At 50.1% G+C, this 22,862-nt stretch overlaps 1 protein-coding gene across 50 annotated transcripts in view; it reads left to right on the top strand.

Moving 5' to 3' along the window:
- The first annotated feature begins 4,390 nt into the window (after positions 1 to 4,390).
- NFYC (nuclear transcription factor Y subunit gamma) overlaps positions 4,391 to 22,862 on the top strand; it is a 34,889-nt gene continuing 16,417 nt past the window's right edge. For 2 of the 50 annotated variants that reach the window (XM_074563129.1, XM_074563105.1), the window contains exons 1-7: positions 4,392 to 4,585; positions 9,562 to 9,642; positions 10,589 to 10,758; positions 11,704 to 11,805; positions 11,910 to 12,004; positions 14,086 to 14,202; positions 20,792 to 20,904. In XM_074563129.1, the coding sequence (XP_074419230.1) occupies positions 14,121 to 14,202; positions 20,792 to 20,904 (195 nt within the window). In that variant the 5' untranslated portion in view covers positions 4,392 to 4,585; positions 9,562 to 9,642; positions 10,589 to 10,758; ... (1 more) ...; positions 11,910 to 12,004; positions 14,086 to 14,120. Of the gene's footprint in view, positions 4,586 to 4,829; positions 4,970 to 6,384; positions 6,556 to 9,561; positions 9,643 to 9,678; positions 10,759 to 11,703; positions 11,806 to 11,909; positions 12,005 to 14,085; positions 14,203 to 20,791; positions 20,905 to 22,862 lie in introns of those variants that run through there. The other 48 variants (XM_074563127.1, XM_074563103.1, XM_074563141.1 and 45 more) reach the window with 35 other exon arrangements.

Raw genomic sequence — 22,862 nt, 5'->3', positions numbered from 1 at the left:
GGGAAAGTGTCAGTCCTGGGAACATATTGTTTCAGGGGAAGAGATAGTGGTAACACGTGACTCGGTGGTGAAAAGCCTCTCCTCCCAACATTTTGGGTTTTTTTCAACGTCCATATTTTAATGATAAAACATGAAGTTTCACGGCAATAATAAAATAATAATGACAACATTTTCAGTTCCATTGGCAGGAAAGTTTCTGACTGACTCTGGTTTTCTGCTTCCCCGTGCGGGTTGCTCCGGGATCCCTTGGCGACCTCCCGCCGGGAGAGACGCACTCAGGGCCAGGGGTGTGCGGCACCGACAGCCCCCGCAGCCCTGGGAAGCGCTTCTCCGGAGCGGGATGGACAAAAGCCCCAGACTTGGTCTTGCGCTGGGATCCCATCGGGCTCTCCCATCTTTTAATGTCTCTTAATTCGTTAAGGAGCTCAGCTCTCCGGTTTGTTGGCTCCTCACCACCTTCTCCTTTACGTTTTGGTTTTGTGCCGGCAAAAAGGGGGTGGTTTAATGTGATTACTCCGGTAAAACCCACGTAAGAGGATTCGCGGGGCTCGGCATTGTGGTATTGCAGGGGCCATCGGCAGCGTGTGGCACAGGGGGACGAGTGTGCTGGCTGTGAGTTAACGGGAAGCGCGGAAGAGGCTTTGTGAGCCCTGCCATCGTAGGCAGCCCAAAACACGGTGGCCCTGCATGGATCGACCCCCGGGATTCCGAGTGCCACGTGCTGCCTTTACCCTGCCTCTGCAGGGCAGAGATCTGCCCCTGGCACGGCCACTGCTTGTCCTGGCAAGAGGTGGATGTAGAGGGCAACAGGAAACACAAAGAAGGGGCAGAAATTCCGGGGGGCTGCGCTGGGGCTGGGCGTCGGGGAGGGAGAGCTGCTCCTCGTGAAGGGTTATGGGGAGAGGATGGTTTATGCTGGGACTGGGTAAACCCAGCGTGTTTTGCAGTGTTTTCCAGACCAATGCTGCCCCAGGCCCACTCCAGAGCGCCGGGCTGTGGGGAGGGCCCCGGGTGGGCAGAGGGGTTTGTCCCCTTGGCACCGCTGGAGCCCTCGCCCCCGGGGGGGAGCAGGTTGCTGCCGGTGCTCGGGGAGGCTGCCGGTGCTGCGTCAGCTCTGCAGCCTGCGCTCCCGCTCCTGCGCCGTGTCCCACTTCTCGCAGGAGAAGGAGCTACGCAGAGATGCTGTAAAACCTCCTTTTGCCGTTCTGCAGGGAGCAACTGGGTCACGTGGGCTCACCAGTATCCTACTGGGAAAGCCAGTGTGGTTGATCTGTGCTGGGCACCAGCCAGGCAAAGAGGCACTAGCACACCATCTGCTTCTCCTCGGGATGCTGCAGGCACTGGGAAACCCGCTGTCCTGCAGCGGGACCAAACACGCTGGACCAAATCCCAGCGCTGAGCTGGGAGCTGCAAATGGGGTCTCCCAGTTAGAGCTGGGCTCAGTGTCAGCTCCAAGTGGCTCTTCTGCAGCTCTTAAGGTTTCTAGATTCCATAATTCTGGGGGGTTTTAATGACTTCTGTTGTCTCTGTCCTGGGGATGGAGAACTGGGGAGAACACGATGGTTGGTTGGGGGCTCCTGTCTGTGGCGGAGAAGGTAAAAGCACTGTGCTGTTCTGGGAGCCCAGTTCAGACCTCAAACTACCCCAGAACAAACGCTGCCGGTGACCCACAGCACTGGGGCTGCCACGAGATTGTCCTTCGGCCTTTTGGTCTCCCAAGGGATCCTTTGGCAACACCCAAACCATCATCTCTCCTGTCTCACATTATCCTTCTGGGTTTGTCTTTGAAGGCAGAAGACAAGCTTTCTACGGGGCCTCCAGAAACATGTGTATGCGTACAGGCATATTGATATATGTTAAATACCCATATTAAATATACTTAAATATCATATAGATGGTTCCCAACTGGGAGATGTCCCAGGTGGGACGTGGCACTTGCAAGCTGGGCAAGAGCCAGGTTTGGAGCCTGGTATCAGGTGTGAACGGAGATGTGACACAGCCTGCAGGGCTAACGGGCCCCAAAATCTGGCCTTAAAATAGCCTTTTGTTTTCCCCCAAATCTACAAGGCAGCGTGTCCGTGTCCATATATAACTTATGCCCAGGTTTTGCTTTTCTATACTTTGCTTTGCTTGGGGATAATTGCCCCAAAGCAACAGCTTATGTGGGATGAGTCCAGAGGACTCAGTGCTGTAATGGGAGTCCCGGGGGATGAGAGGGGACTGAGCTGAGAAGGGCCAGGCATGTCACCTCTGCTCAAATAACCCATTTTCTTAAGCGTCAAACAAATTCAGCCCTTCCCAAACCTGCCCCCAGGGTGCCATCAGTGCAGCACAGCTCCTCGGGGTCCCACTGCTGGCGCGGGAGGGAATCTGCCGAGCAGGGAGCAGATGCTGGTTAAGTGCGAACTCAACAAACCACAAACAAATTTATGCAAGCACAAATAAAGCAGAGAGTGGAAAAGCGCTTGCTTTTTCTTCTTTTTTTTTTTTTTTCTCCTTGTTTTTCTTGGCTGCTCCGCGTTTCGGGCAGGCTGACACAGAGACCTCTGTGTTTGCAGATGGCTGCGATCCTTCTTGGGGAAGCTGAGCGGCTCCAGACAATGCATCCATTGCCGCCGGGAGAGCAGGTGGGGAGGAAACGGAGCATCACGGGCGCAGCGCAACGCCACACAAAAGGATTCGGCAGGAGGAGGAGCAGGGTATTATGCAGAAACCCCTCGAGTGGGGCCTGGTCCCCAGTAGGAAAAACAGCTGGTTGGTTTGACAGCCGTGCCCGACAGCAAAGTCAGCAGCAGTGCCGGCTAATTGATTTATAAATGTGTCGTTTTGAAGAGGAGCCCTATAGCATTGCATATCATCACCCTCAAACGTTACAACAAAAGGAGGCTAGCTTAGAAACTGTGAGAATTAATTTTAAAAAAGAAACAACTAGCATGACTTTTATTTCTCTTGGCTGCCTTGCAAGTGCTCTGAGATCATGAAGTTGCAAGACTTTCAATAAACTGCAGGAATTTGCGGCAAGATCTCTCCCACTTCAGTGCCAACATGTAGCGCTCAGGGCAGCCGAGCTCTGAAACCGCAGCGTATGCAGAAATTTGTCCCGTTTCCTGCATTTGGGTAAATGTCACACAACAGAAACCACAGATCCGAACCCTCTGTGTTTGCAGGAGGGACATTCTCCTCTCCTGTGCAGGGCGCAGAGACCATGCAGCGAAATGCCGGACAAGAAGCTTCACCAGTAGACGTCACCAATTTTGTAAACTCCATGGAAAGGGTGAGGGGAAGGGCAGCAGCCACGCAGGACCTGACTTTCCTTTCCCATCTCAAATGACATTTAAAGCACCAGACAGGCAAATCCCCTCTCTAGTTGTAAATTGGATGCAAACAATTTGGGCACCAGAAAGACAATAAGGAAGCAAAGATGGGAGTCACTTTTCAGGATGCACTTTTTCATGGGAAAAATACTGAAGCAGCATGAGTCACGCTTCAGTATAACATGTCCCCAAGCCAGAAAAACAGTCCCTGGGAAATGAGATAGCTGGCTGAACTGGCGCACAGACTTTTGCTTGAATTAGCTCCAGCTCGGGCAGGATAGTAGCAGAACGTTACCCTGCGATGATAGATCAGGGGCCTGTGTGAAGAGTGTCAGACAGCACACTGAGGTTTAACTTGGACAGCTCTCAGTGCCGTGACAGGCAGGGCTGGAAACCTCCCTGGGCGAGATAAGAAGGTAACAGAGGAGGAACTCCTCCACCGTGGTTTGGCTGGCTGAGGGACACAGAGCTCTAGCTGCCAGCCCCAGCAGCAGGGTGCTTGGAGGACCCTCGGGCTACAATTCCCCTGCTGCCAGGCAGGGGAGAGCCAGGACCTGGGAAGACACTCAGCGACAGCTTCATCCAAAGCCTCAGGCAAGAGGGCACCAGTGGAGCAGCAGGCTCTGTGCCCAGGGGACCGCCCCACGCCAGCCCACCTCAGCCTAATGCCTAGGCAAGCCCGGGAAGGCCCGGGCTGGGGACGACGTGCTGCACCCAGGAGCTTGGCTCCCCTTCGAAGCACGGCCGGCAGCGGGGGCCCCTCACGCCGAGGCCTGGGCCCCCGCCAGCCCACATCAGCCTAAGGCCTAGGCCCTGCTGGAACCCAGTCCCGGGCAGGCCTAAGCCGGAGCCAGCCTGGGCCAGGCCCTGGTGCACCCAGGGGCTTGGCTCCCCCTCGAGAGACGGTCGGGACCCGGAATCCCTCACACCGAGGCCCGGGTGTCGCGGTTTTGGAGCCCCGCGGCCCGGTGGATCCCCCCCAGCCCGGGCTCATGGCGCACCCCTGCCCGCCTCTCCCCAGCGCAGCTCTCGCGAGAACAGCCCCGGGTCATGCGCCTGCGCAGTGCCGCGGGCCCCGGGGGGAAAGGGGCGGGGCCTCCGCACCACCGCCTCACGGATCCGCCGCCATCTTGTTTCTCGGCCGCTGGGCGCTCGCTCTGCTCCGGTCGCCCCCCCCTTCCCTCCCCCTCCTTCCCGCCTCCCGCCGGTCGGGCCGGAGGCAGCGCGGGCGCCGGGAGGAGGAGGCGGAGGTCGCGGCGCCGGCCGGCCCGGTGAGTGCGCGGGGGGCGGGCGGCAGGCCGTGGCGGGGGGCCGTTGGGCGGCCCGTGAGGGGGCGCGGGGCGGGGGCGGCCCGAGGGGTCCCCCCCTCCGTTCTCCAGCTTTGCTCCCATTGGCTGAGACGCACCGCGCTCGCTGATTGGCCCTCGCCGGAGGAGGCGGGCGAAGGGAGCTGCGCGCTGGTTGGCTGCCGGGGGAGCGGACCGGGGAGAGGACAGGAAACCGAACCGCTTCCCCGCGCGGCCGCGGGGGTGGGGGAGGGGCGGCGGCCGGGCCCCGGCGGGACGGAGCGAGGCCTGTGCGGGCCCAGGGCCGGCGGGGCGCCGGGACCCGAGGGCAGCGCCCGGGGCAGGCGCCGCCAGTCGGCCGGTGAACAGGTCAGGGCAGGGCGCGAGGGCCTTCCCGGGGCCTTCCCGGGCAGGCCCCGGCGGCGGCAGGCCCTGTCTGCCGGGCCCCGACAAGGGGATTTGCTGCGGGAGAGTCGGTTTCACATGCTGGTGGTGCCGTATTTTACCGATCTCGAGGGTTTTTTGCTCCACAAGCCTTAAGGGGGCTGCTCTAGGGCTGCCCCAGCACCCGGGGGAAGCGGGGCGGGACGCGAGGTGCAGCGGTGGGAGATGAGTTGTGGGTCTCCGGTAAATCCCCCGAGGGGCTGTTTAATCTGTGCTGGAAACCCAGGGGCGCTGAGAGCTGTGGAAATACCTGCACATAAACGTGGTCTGCCTGGGCTGAGCCGAGAAAGTGGAAAAAATGCCTCGCAGTGAGCGGTGAAGCGCTGTATGTTAAAAGCAGTATGGGCAAAAGCGAATTCTTTTTGGCTGGGCTGGATTTTAGTGGGGTCAGTTCGTTCTACGGCCGCAGCGTTGGGTGTTGGGGGGTGAGGGCTGAGGGGTGGTGGCAGGGCCAGCTCACGCTCCGTGTTGCCTGAGCCATGCCCGGGTCCAGAGCCCGGAGCTCTGGCAGGCTTTTGCTCACAGAAGAAGAAACAATAATGCTGGCTACTTGTTCTGGAATGTGACTCTTCATGTCGCCTTTTGAGACACTCGTTGAGGAAAGTATTCTCCACGTACTTAGGAATAAATACTCCTTGTTTGGATAGCTGTCTGAGTGCAGGCAAGTGAAGGAAAGCCTCAACTTGCGATGCCGAGCAAACAGCCTGTGAGCGTGGGGTTGACTTCCCCTCTCGTCCTACATAAAACAGAGCTCCTGGGTCACCACCCCTTGTTTGCTGCGGTTGCCCCTGGCGACGTCATGAGGCTTTTTCCATAAATCTGTAAATTAGGGGATGGTTTTGGACTAGGCCGCTCCAGCTGACCTGTGCTTGTCCTCAGCTGAGCTCGGAGGCCCTTGCTTTTGTCTGAGGAATGACACAGGGAGAGAATAAAGCATTTCTAAATACTATTATTTTTAAGACGCGTTTTAACCCACTATATTTAATAAATCACTAGGAAGATCCATTTTGAAATCAATCTCTCCTCGCTCTCTGACCCAAACTAATTTAATCTGCCGGACTAGTGCTTTGTAGTATGGTTTGGTTTTGTTCTGTTTTTTCCCTCTGCCGCTCTCTCTAAAATCCTGTAAACTCGTTATTTTCTAGCAGTAATTTGTATTTTGGAACGTAACTGGAAATCCTCTCAAGGTAACTTTAAAACCGGAAGTAGACCGTTAGGTTGCGCCGCCGGGGGCGGGGCGAGCCCCCGCGCGCCCATTGGCTACCTACCGGCAGCCAATGGGCGCGCGGGAGCTCGCCCCGCCCCCCCGGCGGCGTACAGCCAATAGGTGCTGCCCCGCCGGGCGCAGCAGGGTAGGTTGAGCGTCCGCTGTTAAAGGGGCCGGCGGCCCGGTCCGGCGGGGACGCGGAGTCCCGGCAGACAGGGGTCAGCTCAAAGACAAAGGGATGGCGGGGAGGCCCGGGGGCCGCCGCCGTTCCCCCGACCGGCGGGGCAGGGCCTGCCGCGGCCCGGTAAGTTGATGGCGGTGAAGCGGCCGCGGCCCGGTTCGATGATGGGGGAACAGGCCTCGGTGGCGGGGGGCTGCCCGCCCGGCCTCGGGGTGTCCCGGCCTTGTGCGGCGGGGAGGGAACACCGCGGGGTGGGGGGGGGGAGGGCGGCGGTTGGGGCCCTGGGCTGAGCTCCCTGGGGCGGCGGGGAGGGCTGGGGGCACCGCGGGGCCGCGCCCTGGGGCGGGGGGCCTCCCCGGGCCCGGTAACCGGAGGGGCCACACGCAAAATGGCAGCGCGTCTGCCCCGCTCCCCGTCCCCGGGCAGCCGCCGAGCGCCGGGGGGGGGCTGCCCCGGCTGCCCTTGAGGGGGGCTGCCCGGCTGGCCGGGTGCTGGCCCGCGGGCACCCATAGAAAACACGGTTCCTGGGGGGCGGGGGTGGGGGCCACGGAGCCCCCGTCACCCCCGAACCGCCAGCCGAACTCCTGAGGAGCATAAGCAGCCCTTTGTTTTCCTTTTTTATACGCAAATAAGCACTGAAGGTCACGGGAGCCCTGCAGCCCGGCGGTGACAGGCGGAGGAACGGGGTGAGAGTGCGTCTTGGCTTAGAAGTTTTCCAGCGTAAAGGGCTTTCCCGGCCATCCCCGTGTCACCCCAACTCGGGCCAGGCTGGGCTCCGGCACGGCTCCCGCCGGCAGAGCGGTGCAGCAGCTAAAGTTGCTGGAGCTAGGCCTTCCTTTGCTACCACCGGTGACCTTGAAATACCACGGCTCCGAGTTTCTAGAATGAAGGACAAAGTTTGTTTACAGCACTTTGGACGGCAAAAAAAAAAGAATCAAAGTTGAGAAATGAAGCTGCCCCCGATGGCTGAGGGCAGCGAGGACACGGAGAATAGTTTGTCGGTTGGAATTAAAGTTAGTTTTCAGCGAGGAGTCGAATCACATTGCAGACATTCCTTCTCCTCCACTCCTACCGAGAGAGATGCTAAATGTTCCCGCTACCGGCCTTGCCTTCTCGGGGGTGAACTGGGTGACACGGCTCGAGTGTTCTCAGTCCTGCTCTTATCTTTTTTTTTTTTTTTTTTCCCCCCGCCGATTGCTAATTGTTGACCTTAAAAGTACTGTTTTGAAAATCAGAGGTAATTACATTGTGCAACTTATTTTTTGTAGGGATGCTAGAAAAGCGGGCCCTGACACAGGAACCTGATCTGCTCCTCGGTGTCAGCTGCTAACAAAGGACTGCGTCTTGGGTTGAACTTCAACCTGAACGGTCTTTGAATTGTTACAGCCTTCAAGTGTTACTTTGGGTATTTTAATTTAAATTCAGACTGGTGAATAGCATCACCTTGTCTCAGGGAAAGCTTATTCAACTTTCTGCGGCATCTGGCGTGTCATACTAGTTTCGATCCGAGAAAGGGGCAGAATGAGAAACGTCACCGTTAAGTCATCTATTAATAATGGTGGCTGCTCCGCTATGTTAGTGGAATAGCAGTAACTTCTGTAGCAGGCTGTTGGCCAGAGTCGGGGGATTTACTGTGAGTGTGAAGGTCATTGTTAGCATCTTTAAGCAAAAAGGAGACGTTTTAAGATTATTTTTTTTTTGCCTTGAAATTAGGATATATTCAGCCGCTCCCTGCTTTTGAGGGGTGGCAGAAGGTGAGGGAATGTGCAGCTACCTAAGATGAAATAAGAAGTGCTGCAGAGGGCTTCGTTACGCCCAATGTTTGTCATATTTCATTGCTAAAGCTTGCAGGAGGTTGTAGCTGTGTGCGCATAGGTGCTGCTTGATCTTTCTAGGTCAAGAGCAGCAGGAAAAACCTAAAGCTTTTGGTAGCACTGTAAAGGGATTTATTAATAAATGTCACCGGTTCCTGACTTTTTCTTGCAGCACCATAAGGGAAAGGAAGGTCCTTGGGTCCCATTTTATGCCGTTCAGTGAAGTTTGTCGTGTCTCTGTGCCCCAAAGGTCCCCTGGGCTTTCCTAGTGGTTTTACCCGCTGGAGATGCGGGCTCAGAAAGCAGGCTCATCTTTTTGTTTAAGGGACTTTTCCATCCTTGTTTTTTATACTAACTTAACTGGCAGCGCACGTAGTGAAGGTGTAAAGGACAAGTTTTTTGTGGGAAATTGCTGTCCCTGGGCTGAGCAGCTCAGTGGCGAGGAGGAGGAGGATGCGTGTGATGGTGGTGGATGCCCGCAGGAGGTCACCTTTCAAGCCAGTGTTTGTATTTGAGTTCGGTTGTGGGTTTTTGGTTTTTTTGGGTTTTATTTTTTTAATCGGACTAGTATCTTGCATTTATATAATGTAGCGTGACATCTGTATTTTAATAGCGTGGGCACATGAAGTGGTTTCTTAATTTCAGGGCTTAGCGGTCTGCCAGCCAAATTAAATTTGTATGGTTGCTAACTTAAACTCTTAAACTAATACGTTTTGATAAAGATGGCAGCTTACCTTATGTTTCAGAGGGTCAAAAAACGTAGCAGCTGTTACAAGGGGCACGGACAGCAAGATCAAACTTCAGGATACCTGCCAAAGCTTCCTAGGAGTTACAGGAAGTTGGGTTTTTGATTTGTTCTCAAAAACATAAGATTTTCTACATGCTGCGATCTTACTGGGGGGATTTTTTTTCCATTGTCTGTTTAAAACTTGCTCTGCTATTGGGTCACTTTCAGTTGTCTTTTTTCATTCAATGAAGGTGACCCAGAAGGTCAAGATTTGCATGTTTATAATATAGGATCGTTTTTAAAAAATAATTAAAAAAAATTTTAAAAAGAGAGAGGCCTGATGGGACCATCCTGTCAGCCTATTGAGCAGTGCAGGTTGTGCTTCATTTAAGATCTGCCGATCTCAAGAGGCAAAGGGTTTGTGGTTGTTTCTATGAAAATAATTATTTTTAACTTTTGCAAGATGCCATTTGATAATTTAACTTAGAAAAGAAAATAATAGGAACGTTGAATATTAGAATAATCCCTATAGAAAAATAACCCTGCAGGCCCCTAAAAGGAATATATTTATTCTACTTTTTTACCCAGAAAACCAAAGTTTGACGAAGACATGCCCAGCTGTAGTCTGGTACAGCCTTTCACTCAGCTTTAAAACCGTCACAAGTTCTTGTGAGTAACTCGTATTTATCATTCATGGTTTTCTAGGTTGTGTCCACTGCTGTCCTGCTGTGGTTTGAACCGCTCTTTCTGCCTTCCTCTCCTCCCTCTCGAGCAGCACGGTGGTGGTTGAGCCTAAAAATGCAGCAGAAGAGCAAAAGAACACGCAACACTTAAGGCTGCATTGAAATTAAAACCTAACTTTGCCCTAAATGTGCTGCAGCGTCTGGGTGGTAGCGCAGGATCATATGAGGGCTGTCTGCGCCAGCTGCTGCCTGGGTCCCGCTCGCACCAGGAGGGTGATAGCGAGCACCCAATTTAGCTTTTTCAGCCAGTTAAGTCGAGTGGCTATCAGAAGGATGAGAAAATGTGTGGGCACACGTAGGACTTTGTATATAGAAACTCTTGATTTAATGCAGAATTATTTATCAATAATTTAAAATATTAAGGACTAACATTTAAAAAAATAGTAATAATGCCCCAAGCTGAGTGTGTGTTTAATCTGTACTGTCTTAACAGGCATTTTGCTTGTGCTCCGGAGCAGCGAGCGTGTGTGTTGCGTGATGAGACCTGCTGCTGCCTAACATACAAAATACAAGAAATGGGCAAACTGCCCCAAGTGCCGCTCAGCCCCCTCTGGCAAACCCCTCGTGCTTGTGTGAGCTGTTGGGGACAGCAGCCCGAGGTGGTCCCTGCCACGGGTGCCTGGGTGTTGACAAATCCCAAATAGATACCACCAAAGCTGGAAACTGTCGTTGGGTTTTGAAATATTTGAAGCACTTTCTGAATAAATGAAGCCAGTCACTTGGTTAACGCTGCCGCTTGTTGATGCCAAAATAGTGCCTATGGGCCTGAAAATATTTTTGTCGGCTTTCAAGCTTGGCTTATTAATATCCCGTATGCTGCGTGTATTGTATACGTTCAGGGTATGTGACAAGTGCTTTTGTTTTGTGAGTAGCTGATGTCTCTCCAGTTGTGAAATTTCGTTCCCATATGGTACAAGTCTGGGTGAGACGCCTCCTGCCTCTGAGAGCAAGGCACTGCATTAATGTTTCTCAGGAGATTGATTTTTCTATAAAAGTGCAAGCACACAACTCTCCAAGACTGACACCAGGTAATTTTGTGAAGGTGAGTTTGGTATCACTTTTTTTTTTTTTTTTCCCTTGTTATCCTCATTGAGGCTGCTGTTTAAGGAAAGTGAGTAAAACACACGTATACCAGGACTGGGAAATGCATTGTGAGGTGTGTAGCTTGTAATTTCTTTTAAATCTATAAAGCTGCAATACATAACATCAATTTTATGCTAAATTGCTTGAGATTAAAGTTTATATGGTGAAATACACAATATGCAGTATTGTTTTGGTATGTGCCAACTGTTTTATCGTGTGAAGTAGACTTGACTAACTTGAACCCACTTTACTTAAAAGAGCTTTTCCATATCTGCCGGGTGTTTAATGTAGGAGCTGGAGAGGCAGCACCATTCATCTTAGACACTTGTTGTTGTTTGTCTGGGAATTTTCTTCCTCTACTTACCCTGAGTGCTTGCCTGCCAAAATTGCACTGCAAAGAGCCACTATTTAATAATGTTTAACTGTTGAAACACCAAATATCAAGTGTGACCCTTGTGCTCTTTCATTTAAAGAAGAAAAGAGAGTAAAATAACCAGTACAAACGGCAACTCAGATTAGTTCGTTTGCTTTACCTTTTTAAGAAAAAAACCCCAAGCTGTTCCTGTGCTGTTTTCTTGTGGTGCTCTAATATTTGCAGCCTCATTTTTGACTTGGTGCTGCACCGTGGGGAGGTCGCTTCTGGATTCTGTAGCGCGGTCTCTGGTGCCACGCCGTGCTCCTGGGGGGTTTCTGATACCAGCCTCCGGGGTACTTCTGGGCGCTCCCAAACCCCTGCCCAGCGTTAGGCACAGTCTGTGCGTGTCCTCAGTCTTTCTCGGCACAAACTGATGTGGATTGCTGCTGGGCAGAGGACTTTTCAGCAGCGCTGGTAGGTATGTAGCGAATAGAAACTCAATGCTTCTGTAAAAGTAGGCGTTATTCCTGGTGTTTTTTTCTCCTGAAGGAGTAAAGCCAGCTGACAGTGGCCTGCCTGAGACCGCAGCGTACCATTGTCTGCGCTAGCAATTGCCTTTCGCTGCTAGGTCACTCTGTCTTCTGTATTCAGGTACGAAACTCAGCATGGTTTCTCTGTGTGCTCGTGTGTGTGTTCAGTAAAATGCCTTTGCTGCACCTTGTCTGTGCTACAGGATATTCTCATCCCCTGTGCAGCTGAAGCAGCTTTGGAGACTCGGGTTCTCGTTCCTGCTGAGCTTCCCAGTACGCGCCTCCCTGCGAGGCCATTGCCACTCAGTGCCCAGTGAAAGGTACTGGTTTGCTCGCAGTTTGATGCCGCCCTCTGCAACATCGGGGCTGTAACTTCATACCAAAGTCGGTATCGGGAAGGTTATCTGGCCAATTTCTGCTTTGCATGAATGGAGTCGGGGTGGTTACTCTGGCCCTGCTGCCTCCCCTCCTAAGGAGCCGGGATCAGCGCTGCTGCTTGCTCTCTGCCTCTTGAGTGGGTACTGGAGAGGCAGCTCTTACCCCAGCGTGCCCAAACCGAGCCACCCTGTGCGGCGTGGGAGAAGGGAGGAGCAGAATTCCTGCCGTAGGTACTGGGGTGGAGAGAGGGAGAGCAGGAGGCACGGCTGTGTGTGTGAGCCAGCAGAACATGGCCTGCAATGCTCTTAGCAGCGGATCAGTGACGGGAGGCGTGCAAGGCAGATTTGGCCCTGCTGGCTGCTGAAACCAAAGTTTGCTGGTTTATCGAGTTGTCCGCTGTTGGAAGCAGTAATCCGGATCCCTCTCTCCGACTTTGCAGCTGACTTGGGCTTAAATCAAATGCAGTACCTCGTGTGAATGAAAACAGAAGTAATGCATTAGAGCTATTAGGGAGCTAATGTTCAAACAGTGCTTTGAAGATCAAATAATGTGCTGCTAAATATTTATAGAAAGAAGGCTAGAAGGCACCTGAAGAGGTCATCTTGTTTATTTTTTCTGCCCTAAGGCAAGATCAACTCAACTTAAACACCATTTTGCAACCTTGTCTTAAAACCCTTTAGCAATAAGTACTCAGTATCCTCCGCAGGTAATTTAGTGCAGCATTTAACTAGCCTGACCATGATGTGCAATTTTAGTTTTATCGAACAAGAGAAATCTGCAAATACGCACCGTATCCAGCAGCCTCGAATGATTCTCCCATCAGCTGGACTCAACCACTTTTGTTGCCAGCTATACGCTTGGAGGATTGTGCGTATGTAATACCGCAAGGGGGGACGGATAAAAATAAAACTGAGAAATTGCAAAAGTTTCTTATAATAGCACATTGGAAGGAAGCATTTGTGTTTTGAATTATGTTGGCTTTACTGAAAGCCTCTTGAAATTACTTTGAAGAAGTTGAAAGGTTATGTTTTCATCAAAAGCAGAACTTCAGACTTTCCTAAGTTTGTGATCTTCACCTTTTTTCCACTACCTGAAAGATTGCCTTAGATTTTATAGCACTATTTTATGGAAATGGAAGAGAGTTCCCATATCTTTTCGATAAATAAATCTAGTGTTAAACTTAGTCTAAGACTTCTGGTTTTGGCCCATGCTTTAGCTGTAACTTTATTCACAATTTGTTGCCTGTGTGTGATCATAGAAGTTTTTATGCTTTAATAATAACAGCATCCTTACTGCTGTGATGTGCTGAAATTATTGTGCTGTATATGTAATGCTATAGATTATATAGGCAGTTAGGTTTCATCTTTACAGTGTTCCTGCTTCCTTTTTGTTATGATGTGGAGTATTGGGTTTTGTTCAAAGCTGGTCTTGTGTCCAAAAAAGCATTCTATAAATCTCTTTAAAGGTGGTGTTCCCCCTCCTCCCCTGGTGCTTGGTCAGGTAACGTTTTACAGGCAAAGCCTTTTCTGCGCTCTCCCGTTGACATACCAGAACTGGGAGTGGGTCTCACTGGGATGCGTACGTTGAAGTGACTCCTCCTCTCGGAAGGCGTTTGGCACGTGTGGCGATGGGAGCACGTGCCAGCCTGGCTCTCTCCAAGCCCTGTTCCCAGGGCGCACGTTCACTGTTTTTTCTCATGGAATCGTTCAAAACATCAGGGGCCAAAGGCTCCTGTGTCATAACACCGGAGCCTTGCGTGCTACAGCTTGTGTCTTTCCTCTTGCTTCGGCAGGGCCAGGCACAAATCTTTTTGGTGGTTCATCTGTCTGCCACAGTGCTTTGTGCCATGCTGTGGCAACGTCTTATTTTTTTAGACTTCTGTAGCATGATTTCAGACTTGGTTTGTTCAGCTCTTGCCACTGGTGGCAGCTGCTGATTCATCATCAGGTCAGAAGTGTGCCGTGGAGGTGGGGTTTGTGTATGGTTTTGATGGGACTTGTAACTGGGGTGCCTTGTTTCGTAGCTGGGAAACCTTCGGTAGAGGATGGTACACTCGTCATGTGCCTGTCTGAGGCTGTATTCCCGGTGGCCATGTGGAGACCACCCTCACGTGCTCTCTCGGTGGTGTGTCAGGAGTCGGGTAAGTTCCCTCGGCCATTCTGAATAGCTCTTACCACTTCCCTCGTCAGAGCGAGAGCTGGGATGGACAGGAGGTGCGGGAAGCGGACACAACACAAAATCCATGGCACCGGTTTGGAAGAAATAGCTGTCCGTTTGCAGTGCCAACGTAACTGCCGACATGACTTAAGTTTTGGAATTGCATGCTTGGTGTAAGAAATTTACATAATTGAGCAGACAAGGCCTGAATGTTAAGGTAGAAGAAGAAACCATTGATCTCAAACACAATTAAGAACTATCTTTACACCACCACTGCCACCCCCAAAAGCAAGTAGAAGTAATTTTTGGCTGTGGTTCCAACACCTTGGTGTTTCCAGCTGTGCTGGTGCTCTTGTGCTGCTTGGCCTCCGCCTAGTCAACACGCAGTTTGGAACTGTAACGGAAATAAATTTGATCTTATTTCATGAGAGGAGGCTCAGCTGAAAAGATCTGTTGACTTGAGTAGGTCTTGAAGCAGAGAAAAAGCACAGTGAATCAAGGTATGATACCTCTGTAGAAGCAATTTTGGACCATGACCATAACTTCACAAAGGTTTGTTTTAAAATAGGGTAGCTTAGGGCATAACGTCATGCAAAACACGTGCTGCTGAGCTGCAGCGCAGACAGCTTCAACCATTGCGATTGCTGCTGAGGCCAGAGATTGTCGTCGTCGTGCGTTTCAAACTCGGTGTATGTTCTGCATTTGATATTCTGCCGCTCCCTCCAGACAGCACCGCAATCTGCTCCTACGGAAGCAAGGAGAGCAGCGTCTCGCGAAGGCTGCTGGTACGTGGCTTGCTCTCCTGCCTCGGTGACTCCTCCTTTGCTCGCGTTTAAAGAAATGCGTTACTAAATTCACATAAAACCGTATTTATTCTTCTTGTGAAACGAGTTCTTGGTTGCTAGATTGTTCCTTCTGATTCTGGCAGGATCAGGTGTCTGGCGCTTATTGCTGCGCAGAGCTCGTTCTTTAGATACGCAAGTGTGGCGCTGCACATTTCACTTTCAAATCACAGGACAGGCTCCCAAAACAGAACGCTACAGTTCTGAGAGTTAGGGCGTCAGACTGGAAGCATCACAGAATGCCGGGATTGGTATTTATTCCAAATACTCACTTTTCAGCTGTATGGATCTATTTTTAATTCTTCAGACTTCCAGAGTTTTTGCTAGGTCTCTGGCATTGGGTTTTGTTCTTTGGTAGTAAAGGGGATGTTTCATTTAAAAACAAACAAACAAAAAACCCAAAAAACAAAACCAAAAGAAAACCCCAACAACCCCCTGCATTGCTTGTTTACTCCTTTTCTGTAACAATACTTCCTAGTAATTAACTTGCGAGTTTTGTGCCATAGTGGATGTTGTAAAACCAACAGCGTCATAAGAGGAGTTGTGTGAGGAGGGGGTTTTTGGGGGGTGGTGGGGTGTCTTCTAACCACTGTTGATGTGGAGGTGTTAAATCTGTCTTTGGGTGGTGGTGGGTCTGGCAAGGGGAATTTGTTTTTGCAGTGTCAGTTTTCAGAAATATTTGTGTGTTATCCTCATCTGTAGCTAGACACTAAGGAGGTTGAGGCAAAACATTTGCCTCCGCTTCTGTCTAATTTCTTTTTAGCCTTCATCTTACTTCAGATTGATCCGTCTTTTTAAGACGTTTGGATGGAACATGCTTCTATCGCCCTGTAATACGACGCTGTGTAAAACCGGCTCTTTCCCATAACGCGAGTCGTGGGAATCTGAGTGTGCCGCATGCAAAGAGCCTGCCGCGTGCTGTCACCAGGGGCTGCGGTACCTGCTGATATTGCCGGGTTAAAACCACCTTCATCGAGAGCCTCGAGGCTTTTCAGCACTTCCCTCTGGCATTCGCCCTTTGCATATCCCTGCGGATATTTGGATAAACTTCATTTAGATCTGCTCTCCACCCAGCTGCCTTTGTTTGGTTGAATTCTTAGTCAAGGCCAGCTTGGGAGTAGCTTAAAAGCGCGCATGTCGGAAGCTGTGAGGTGACCCTCGCCGGCCGGGGACGTTGTCCTCCGCTTCCCCTTCCCAAGCTGACTTGGGCAGCGGCACCAGTGATGCCCAGGAACGTCCCGGGTCTGGTGGGATGTTCCTGGCGGTTGGTTTTCCAGCTGAAAAGCTCTGGGTTCCTGCTCCAGGTGGAATTACAAGATCAGAGATCTTGGTTTTATTTGTGGTTATACTGTAGCTCGTGTTTTCAATAGCAGGTTCTTGCTCAAGCGTGCAGATTGTAGGCATCCAGGCTGACAGCTCCGTTTGCCTGCTTCCCCGTCCCTCCGCGTTCAAGACAGAGCACAAACTAGCATCTGGTTAAAAAACAAACAAACTAAACTTAAAAACAAACAAGCAACAGCAACAAAAAAAATGAACGACAGACACTGGAGGTGTCTTTGTGCTTGCTTTGTGCTCCTCTGAAGTGAAGCTCTTAAGTATCTGTCAGCTGCCACAGGATTTTGTAAGTTGTAATGTTTGTAAAAGGTGTTCTGCTCCGGTGAGCAGAAAAGCTCTAATTGCAAAGTGTTGATGTCGTAGCTCTCGGGATGTGCTTGCTAATCTGCTCCGTAATCACCTCCAGGCATTTTATGCGCAGACCTCAGCTTTTTGGCTGAGGTTTCTTTTTCCCTTAGTCTGGAAACAAAACGTTTGCCTTCATGGAGCGTCTTCCAGGCTGCGTGGACTGGGCTGGCTGTTGTAAAGCAGGTGTATCGCAGTCTCTCCTGTTCTTACACCCTTATTTCTTGCTGTGGGGGTTTTTTTTTGGGGGGGAGTGGTTGTTTCCTTGCTTATATCTAATTCAGTAATGTGTTTGCATTGTGACTTAGTGTGCTTTGTGTGCGTGACCCTCCTCATCTAGATTCTTCTGCGAGAGCATCTCCGCTAGCCTGGTTTTCAGGCAGCAGGCTCCTGGGACTCACGCTGGTGGTTTCGCTCGTCCGAGGTCGTCGCAGTGTCCCGTTTGCTTCAGGCGCACTGGGGAGATGCCGCCTTTCGTTAAATTAAGTATTGTGCCAGAGCAAAAGCGTGTCAAGCTTGCAAGGTGCTTGCCCAGCTTCTGTGCGGAGACGCAGCGTGGCTGGAATCAGCGAGTTCTCTCTGGCTGCGGTTACGCTTTGTGGCAACCAGGTGATACGGGAGATGAACTTTAACTTCTGTTATTCAGCAGCAAGATGGCGTTGGAGCCACCAGTTTACTCTTAAAACTTTGGAGAGACCATACCCCGCCATGCGGGGAGCGTGGGGATCCTCAGGGCACCTCTCCCCTTCTGCATGGGCTTCTGGAGGAAATCTTTAGAGGAGGAAAGGTGAAGTATAATGAAGGTCTAAAAATTTCCCTGCAACCTGCCTATCAAAAAAGACAAACAGGTTGAGACGCTGATACCGTGAAATCAGAGGAGCCGCCTCCCCGTTGGCTTTGGTGGGCTTATCTTCTGTTGTGTGCTTTGGTATGTTTCTGGCTTGGCGCTAGTCCTGAGAGGAGGCGTTCTTAAGAGAAGAGGACACAGGTTCCCCTTGGGTGAAGGAACTCACCTAATTGCGCAGGAATGGTTTCATTAGTGACGTTTGTCTCGCAGAGCCAACGCTGTGGGTTTGCGTGCCGGTGTGGGTCTTTCTCTTTTCCTTACCGCCCTCCTCTGATGCTTGCGGGCACCTTCAGCCCCGCTTCTGTATCCCCGCTGTAAGGGGAAGAAATTACTGTAGTAATGTTCTGAGCACTTTTAACCTGCTCAGGCTTTTATTTTGGAGTTTATAGTGATTTCATTCCGTGAGTTTTTCCAAAAATTAGCCTATTGGTGGCTCTTGTTTCTACTCTAACTCAATTTCCGAACCATTATCCCAAACAGTCACTTAAAGTAGCAATTGTCCCTTGGGTCGAGCGTCAGGCTCTTCATTTTGCATTCTGAAATCAGTCCTGCGTTTACCTTGAAGAGAGGAGTTTTTTTGTATTCATCGACAGGACTTTTTAAATTATAGATAACTGGAGTAAACCATTTCTAGCTCTTCCTGAAATCTGGATGAATACCAGAGGCATATATTTAATGCAAGAAATTCGCTTTTGCGTGCGGCAGGGGGTAAAGCGGCGGCGGTGGTGGTGGAGGAATTTTCTTCCTCTTCGCTCCATTAGCTTTTTACTTTTTTTTTTTTAACCTGTTGTTTTCTTAGGGTTATGTAGAGCATTATATTCCAGTACAGCACTTAAGTCGCTTGAGTGCAAGTAATTTGTGTTTTAAAATAAAGCCTTGAGAAGTGATTTGGCTTGTCTTCCGGATGAATTGCATCTCCGGTTGCAGAAGAGACCCTGCCTGGTGTTAGTGTTGAAATATTGCCAGCACAGAGCAGATCTCAAGGATGAGCTTTCATTTATGCGCCTAAACTATTTTTTTGTCTACGTTTGACAATGCACATCAAGCGGGGGAGAATCAATTGCCAATTTAACACTCTCATTAGAATATTTATCTCTCTGTATTTTCTTATAAATACTTGAAATATCTTAGTTGGTAGGCAGATGGTATTATAATGCAAATAGTTGTTGAAGAGTCATCAAGTTGCCAGTCACCTATTTCCACAGGTTCCTTACCAGGAATTCTTCCTGTCTTGAACATTTGCGTTGAGACTGAAAGTACAATCTTCTGCCCTCCTCTTTGTCACCCCCTGTCAGAATCCCCCTCGGCTCTTCCCACGCCTCCCGTGTCCCCTGCTCGGGTTGACGAAAGGAAAATACAACTGTTCACAGAGTCTGCCATGGAAAGTGTAGGCTGCAGGAGGTAACGAACTAATTGTCTGACGTTCATCTCTTTGATCTATTAATAAGATTTTATGTATCATCGTTGCTTCGGAATAGTAGGTTTTGAAATTGCTGGCAGTTGGCAGCTGCCTCCCATGGGTGTTCTGGTGTGTTGTACAGCGGTACTGTGCTTCCCTTCGGCTTGAGGAAGGACTGACATAGACCTTCGCGTGGCGGATCAAAAGCGGACGGGGATTGTGGCTGTTTATGTCAGAGCTAAATCTACTCTTGTGTCTTTTTCCATGACATGGCGACACACAAGTATCTGAGAGTATCTTGAGATCTCTCCCTATAGAAAATGGAGCACCCTTTCTTTCTTGCTGTAAGTTAGGAGAGACACGGGGAGTGATTGTTTGGACACGGTGTGTGTGTATCACTCGTGGAAACTTCAAAGCTGCCCTGGGTGACCCCGAGAGCGTTTAACGTCAGTAACTCGCTGGCTTCCTCTGCTCCGCTCGCTTGAGAAGTGCGCGGTGACTCTTCGGGAACTTGCCGAGGTGTTTTTGGTACCTGGGAAGCACCGTGTCCTGTCCTGCTGCAGTCCGCGTCTTGGCAGGTCCTACGTGTGCGTGGGTTTTTGGCACGTCTCCCCCGTCCTTCCAGGCTGCCATCCTGCTGGGAATCCTGCCGGAGCCACGCGCTCCGGTCGCACAGGGGAAGCCAGCAAGGCTGGTCGTGGCGTTCCAAGGGATTCCCAAGTTGCGCATCTGAGTTCGTTTTAATATTAACTGGAGCTGTCCTAAGAGTTCCCTGGCAAAAAGGCAGGACTTGATCCAGGAGTTTATGGGGGGGAACAGAATTGTGTCAGCTGGAACTTGAAATGTGCCTGGGCAGTGCCACGCGGGCTGGCACCGTCCCGGTCACCCGGGGACGAGGTTGACCCAGGCCGTGTGTCCTGACCTCTTCCCCATCCTCACTGCAGCGCAGCGTGCTCCCAGGGGAAGGTCTGAACCAGTTACTGTCCTTTCGTCTTCCCCATAAAGTTGCTGATGACTAACTACTGGTGCATACTGGAAATAAAGCTGTTTGCAAAGATACAACTCTTCATGAAAGCACAGGCAACATCCAGTATAAATTTAATAATAGCCAGACTTGCTTAACATCCTGCAGTTGCAGAATACTAAATGGCAGGCATGGGGCTTTTTAAAAAATTGTTTCAATTAAAAGATTTGAATTTTAAATGTTACTTTCTGCATTTGACGTTCTGCATTATCCAGGCTGTTAATTTCTCCTGTTGATTATACCCAAGGAGAAGAGGTATTTTAAAAATAGTGTAGAGCCACAAAAGCTGACACCTCTCACAGGCACAGAAGCCACTGTTTCAGAACACTTTTTAGAAATAATATCGGACTTACATTGACATTCTGGTTTCAACTTGAGGAGGGTTTGCATGCTGTATCCTGTGCTGCTGTTGGCTGTGAAAAGCAAGAGAAAAAATGATTTTTATAATAGGCGCGCACTGGAGTGTGAGCTGTGACCGAGCATCGGTTTCACTCTAACTCCTGGTGTAAAGGCAGGGCCCTAATAGGGGAATAACGAGGCTATTTTGTTTTAATGTTCTTTTTCAATCTTTGGAAAAATAAATAAAACTTTAAATAACTATTCCAGAGACTGTGAGTATCCGTACGTTGTTGCAGTGAGACCTGGGCTGGCATATCTTACTTTGGCAGTCTCCTAGAGCGATTAGCCAGGCTGGCCCCTTCCTGTAGCCCTGGGACTTGGAACCACTGGGGGCCTCTGACTCCTGCCTCCCTCGTTGCTAACGCTTCTTGTTTCTCCCAGCTACCAGAATGTCCACGGATGGTGGCTTCGGCACAGCTAGCAACAGCGATGCCCAGCAAAGCCTCCAGTCCTTCTGGCCGCGAGTCATGGAGGAGATACGCAATCTCACGGTGGTGAGTGTCCTCGTGGGCTGTGTTATTTCTGAAGAACTGACAGTGGAAAGTGCCTGGTAACGTCTGCTGGCAAGATAAACCTCAGCTTGAACAAATTCCTGCTGCTTATGAGATCCAGTAGAGTCGGCTGTTTACAGCCTGCAAGGTGGCCTTAAGAGCTGATAAATAATCATTCAGCCAGGCTTTTGACTGTTGGCTACAACTGCCAAAACTTGAGATATAAACTGAACGCGGCTGATTCATAGCACAGTGAGATATAATAGTCACACCTTCAGCTCTTTCTGGACTAAACAAGAGGACAAAGTTGACTCAAAGGTTCTTTTAACAGGTGAAATGATGACCGTGGCTGCTTTCTAGAGAATGGCAGAGGAACTATCTTCTGTTTGGGGGGGAAAGGGATGCGATTTTAAAATAGCTACAGGTATAAGTGTAGCTGCCACAAGCTCTTTTAGTTAACAGAAGATTGAGGGATTTGAGAATATACCTCACGTTGTACTATGTGGGCTGTTTAACTGCTGTTCCAATTCTGAAATACAAAATGTGTGAGCAGCGTGTGAGGAAACCCTTACCCGCACCAAAGGACAAGCCACATCAGTACACCCTGGGAGATGTCACTGTTCGAAACGGGACTTAGTCTCTTCCCCCTTCATCGTTCCAACACCTGGCTATTGGCAAACAGTTACAATTTTGTGAATGAATTTTTGGCTTTAGTCTTCTGTATAGGACTATTATGCCCTCTTTCAGAACCGTCTCCTTTGACAAGCCTGAAGTTTTGAAAATCACTTGAATGCCAAGTGCATCATTATCACATGCTTTATTAATTTAAAGGCATTTGATTAAAAAAATCCTGTATAGGCTGAGAATAAGAATTGGACTAAGTAGCTTCTATTTTTTTCCATCCCCAAAAGAGATGTGCCTGAGAACAAGGGCATATAATAAAAATGGCTTTTCAAGAGAGATTGATGGATGACTGTGATACAGTGGTCCTGAAAGCACACTCCTGTGCTTTTAATGTACCCGAAAACACAGGAACTCCAGTCAAAGACGGGCTGTTCAAAGTGAAAACTCCAACCCAGTAGCATGAAGATAAGCTGCTTTTTCAGCCTGCGTGCAGATAGTTGATTAAAGAAACAGATGTAGAAATTTGTATGCATAACCAGAACTAATTACTTTCCTCTTTCAGCGCAGTGAATTCTTGTGTTCAAGAGCTGTAGTTTGTCTTCATCTCCACATGAAAGGGGTTTATTCTGCGGCTTATCAAGTATGGGCAGCTTAATTTTTAACTTCGTATGAATCTATTTATTGCATTGCAAGCTAGTAAGTCATTGAAAATTTAACTGAGGACAGTGAAGGGGGTTGGAAAGGGAAAGGGATACCCGCAAAACATTCCCGTGCGGTTGTCTCCTGCGTAATCAAATCCTGAAATTGAATTGTGCATCTTACTGGAAGCGCTCCCGTGGATGCGGACGTAAGTATCCATAGCGGAGGCCAGAGCCGCTGTTTGGTGGAAAGCCTGCTTTGGTTGCCCGCTTTCCAGGGCGCGCTCTGCCTGCTCTGGTGGGTTTGCCACATGCCACCAGTAGCTAAAATTCAGGGTGAAAACACCAAGGGAGCTGCTTTAGAAGAACGAAGCAGAGCTCCTCGCGCTCTGCCCTGGATAACAGAAAGGTCTCCCTTTCTGGGAGGAACAGGGAGCAGGACTAGGCTGGAACTCGCGTTTGAGCTCCACACGGAGCGAGAAGAGGCCTGTGAAAACATTGAGACCTAATTTGGAAAAAAGAAAAGATGAAGAATTGGTGTCTAAAGCTTGTTCTGCTGGGTAGTAGCCAGTAGTGGTCATGCTTCCCTTCACCATGCTTCTTGCGTATTAATTTTGATTTATGTGACGTTTGCCTGTCTGCCTTAAAGGAATAAAGGAGCTTTAATTTTTGGTAATTTCTCCCACTGTCTCTTCTCTA

The sequence above is a fragment of the Larus michahellis genome, chromosome 19, assembly GCF_964199755.1.
Source record: "Larus michahellis chromosome 19, bLarMic1.1, whole genome shotgun sequence".
NCBI lineage: Eukaryota > Metazoa > Chordata > Aves > Charadriiformes > Laridae > Larus > Larus michahellis.
Note: the sequence above shows the minus strand (reverse complement) of the source record. Positions and strands in the feature narration are given on the sequence as shown.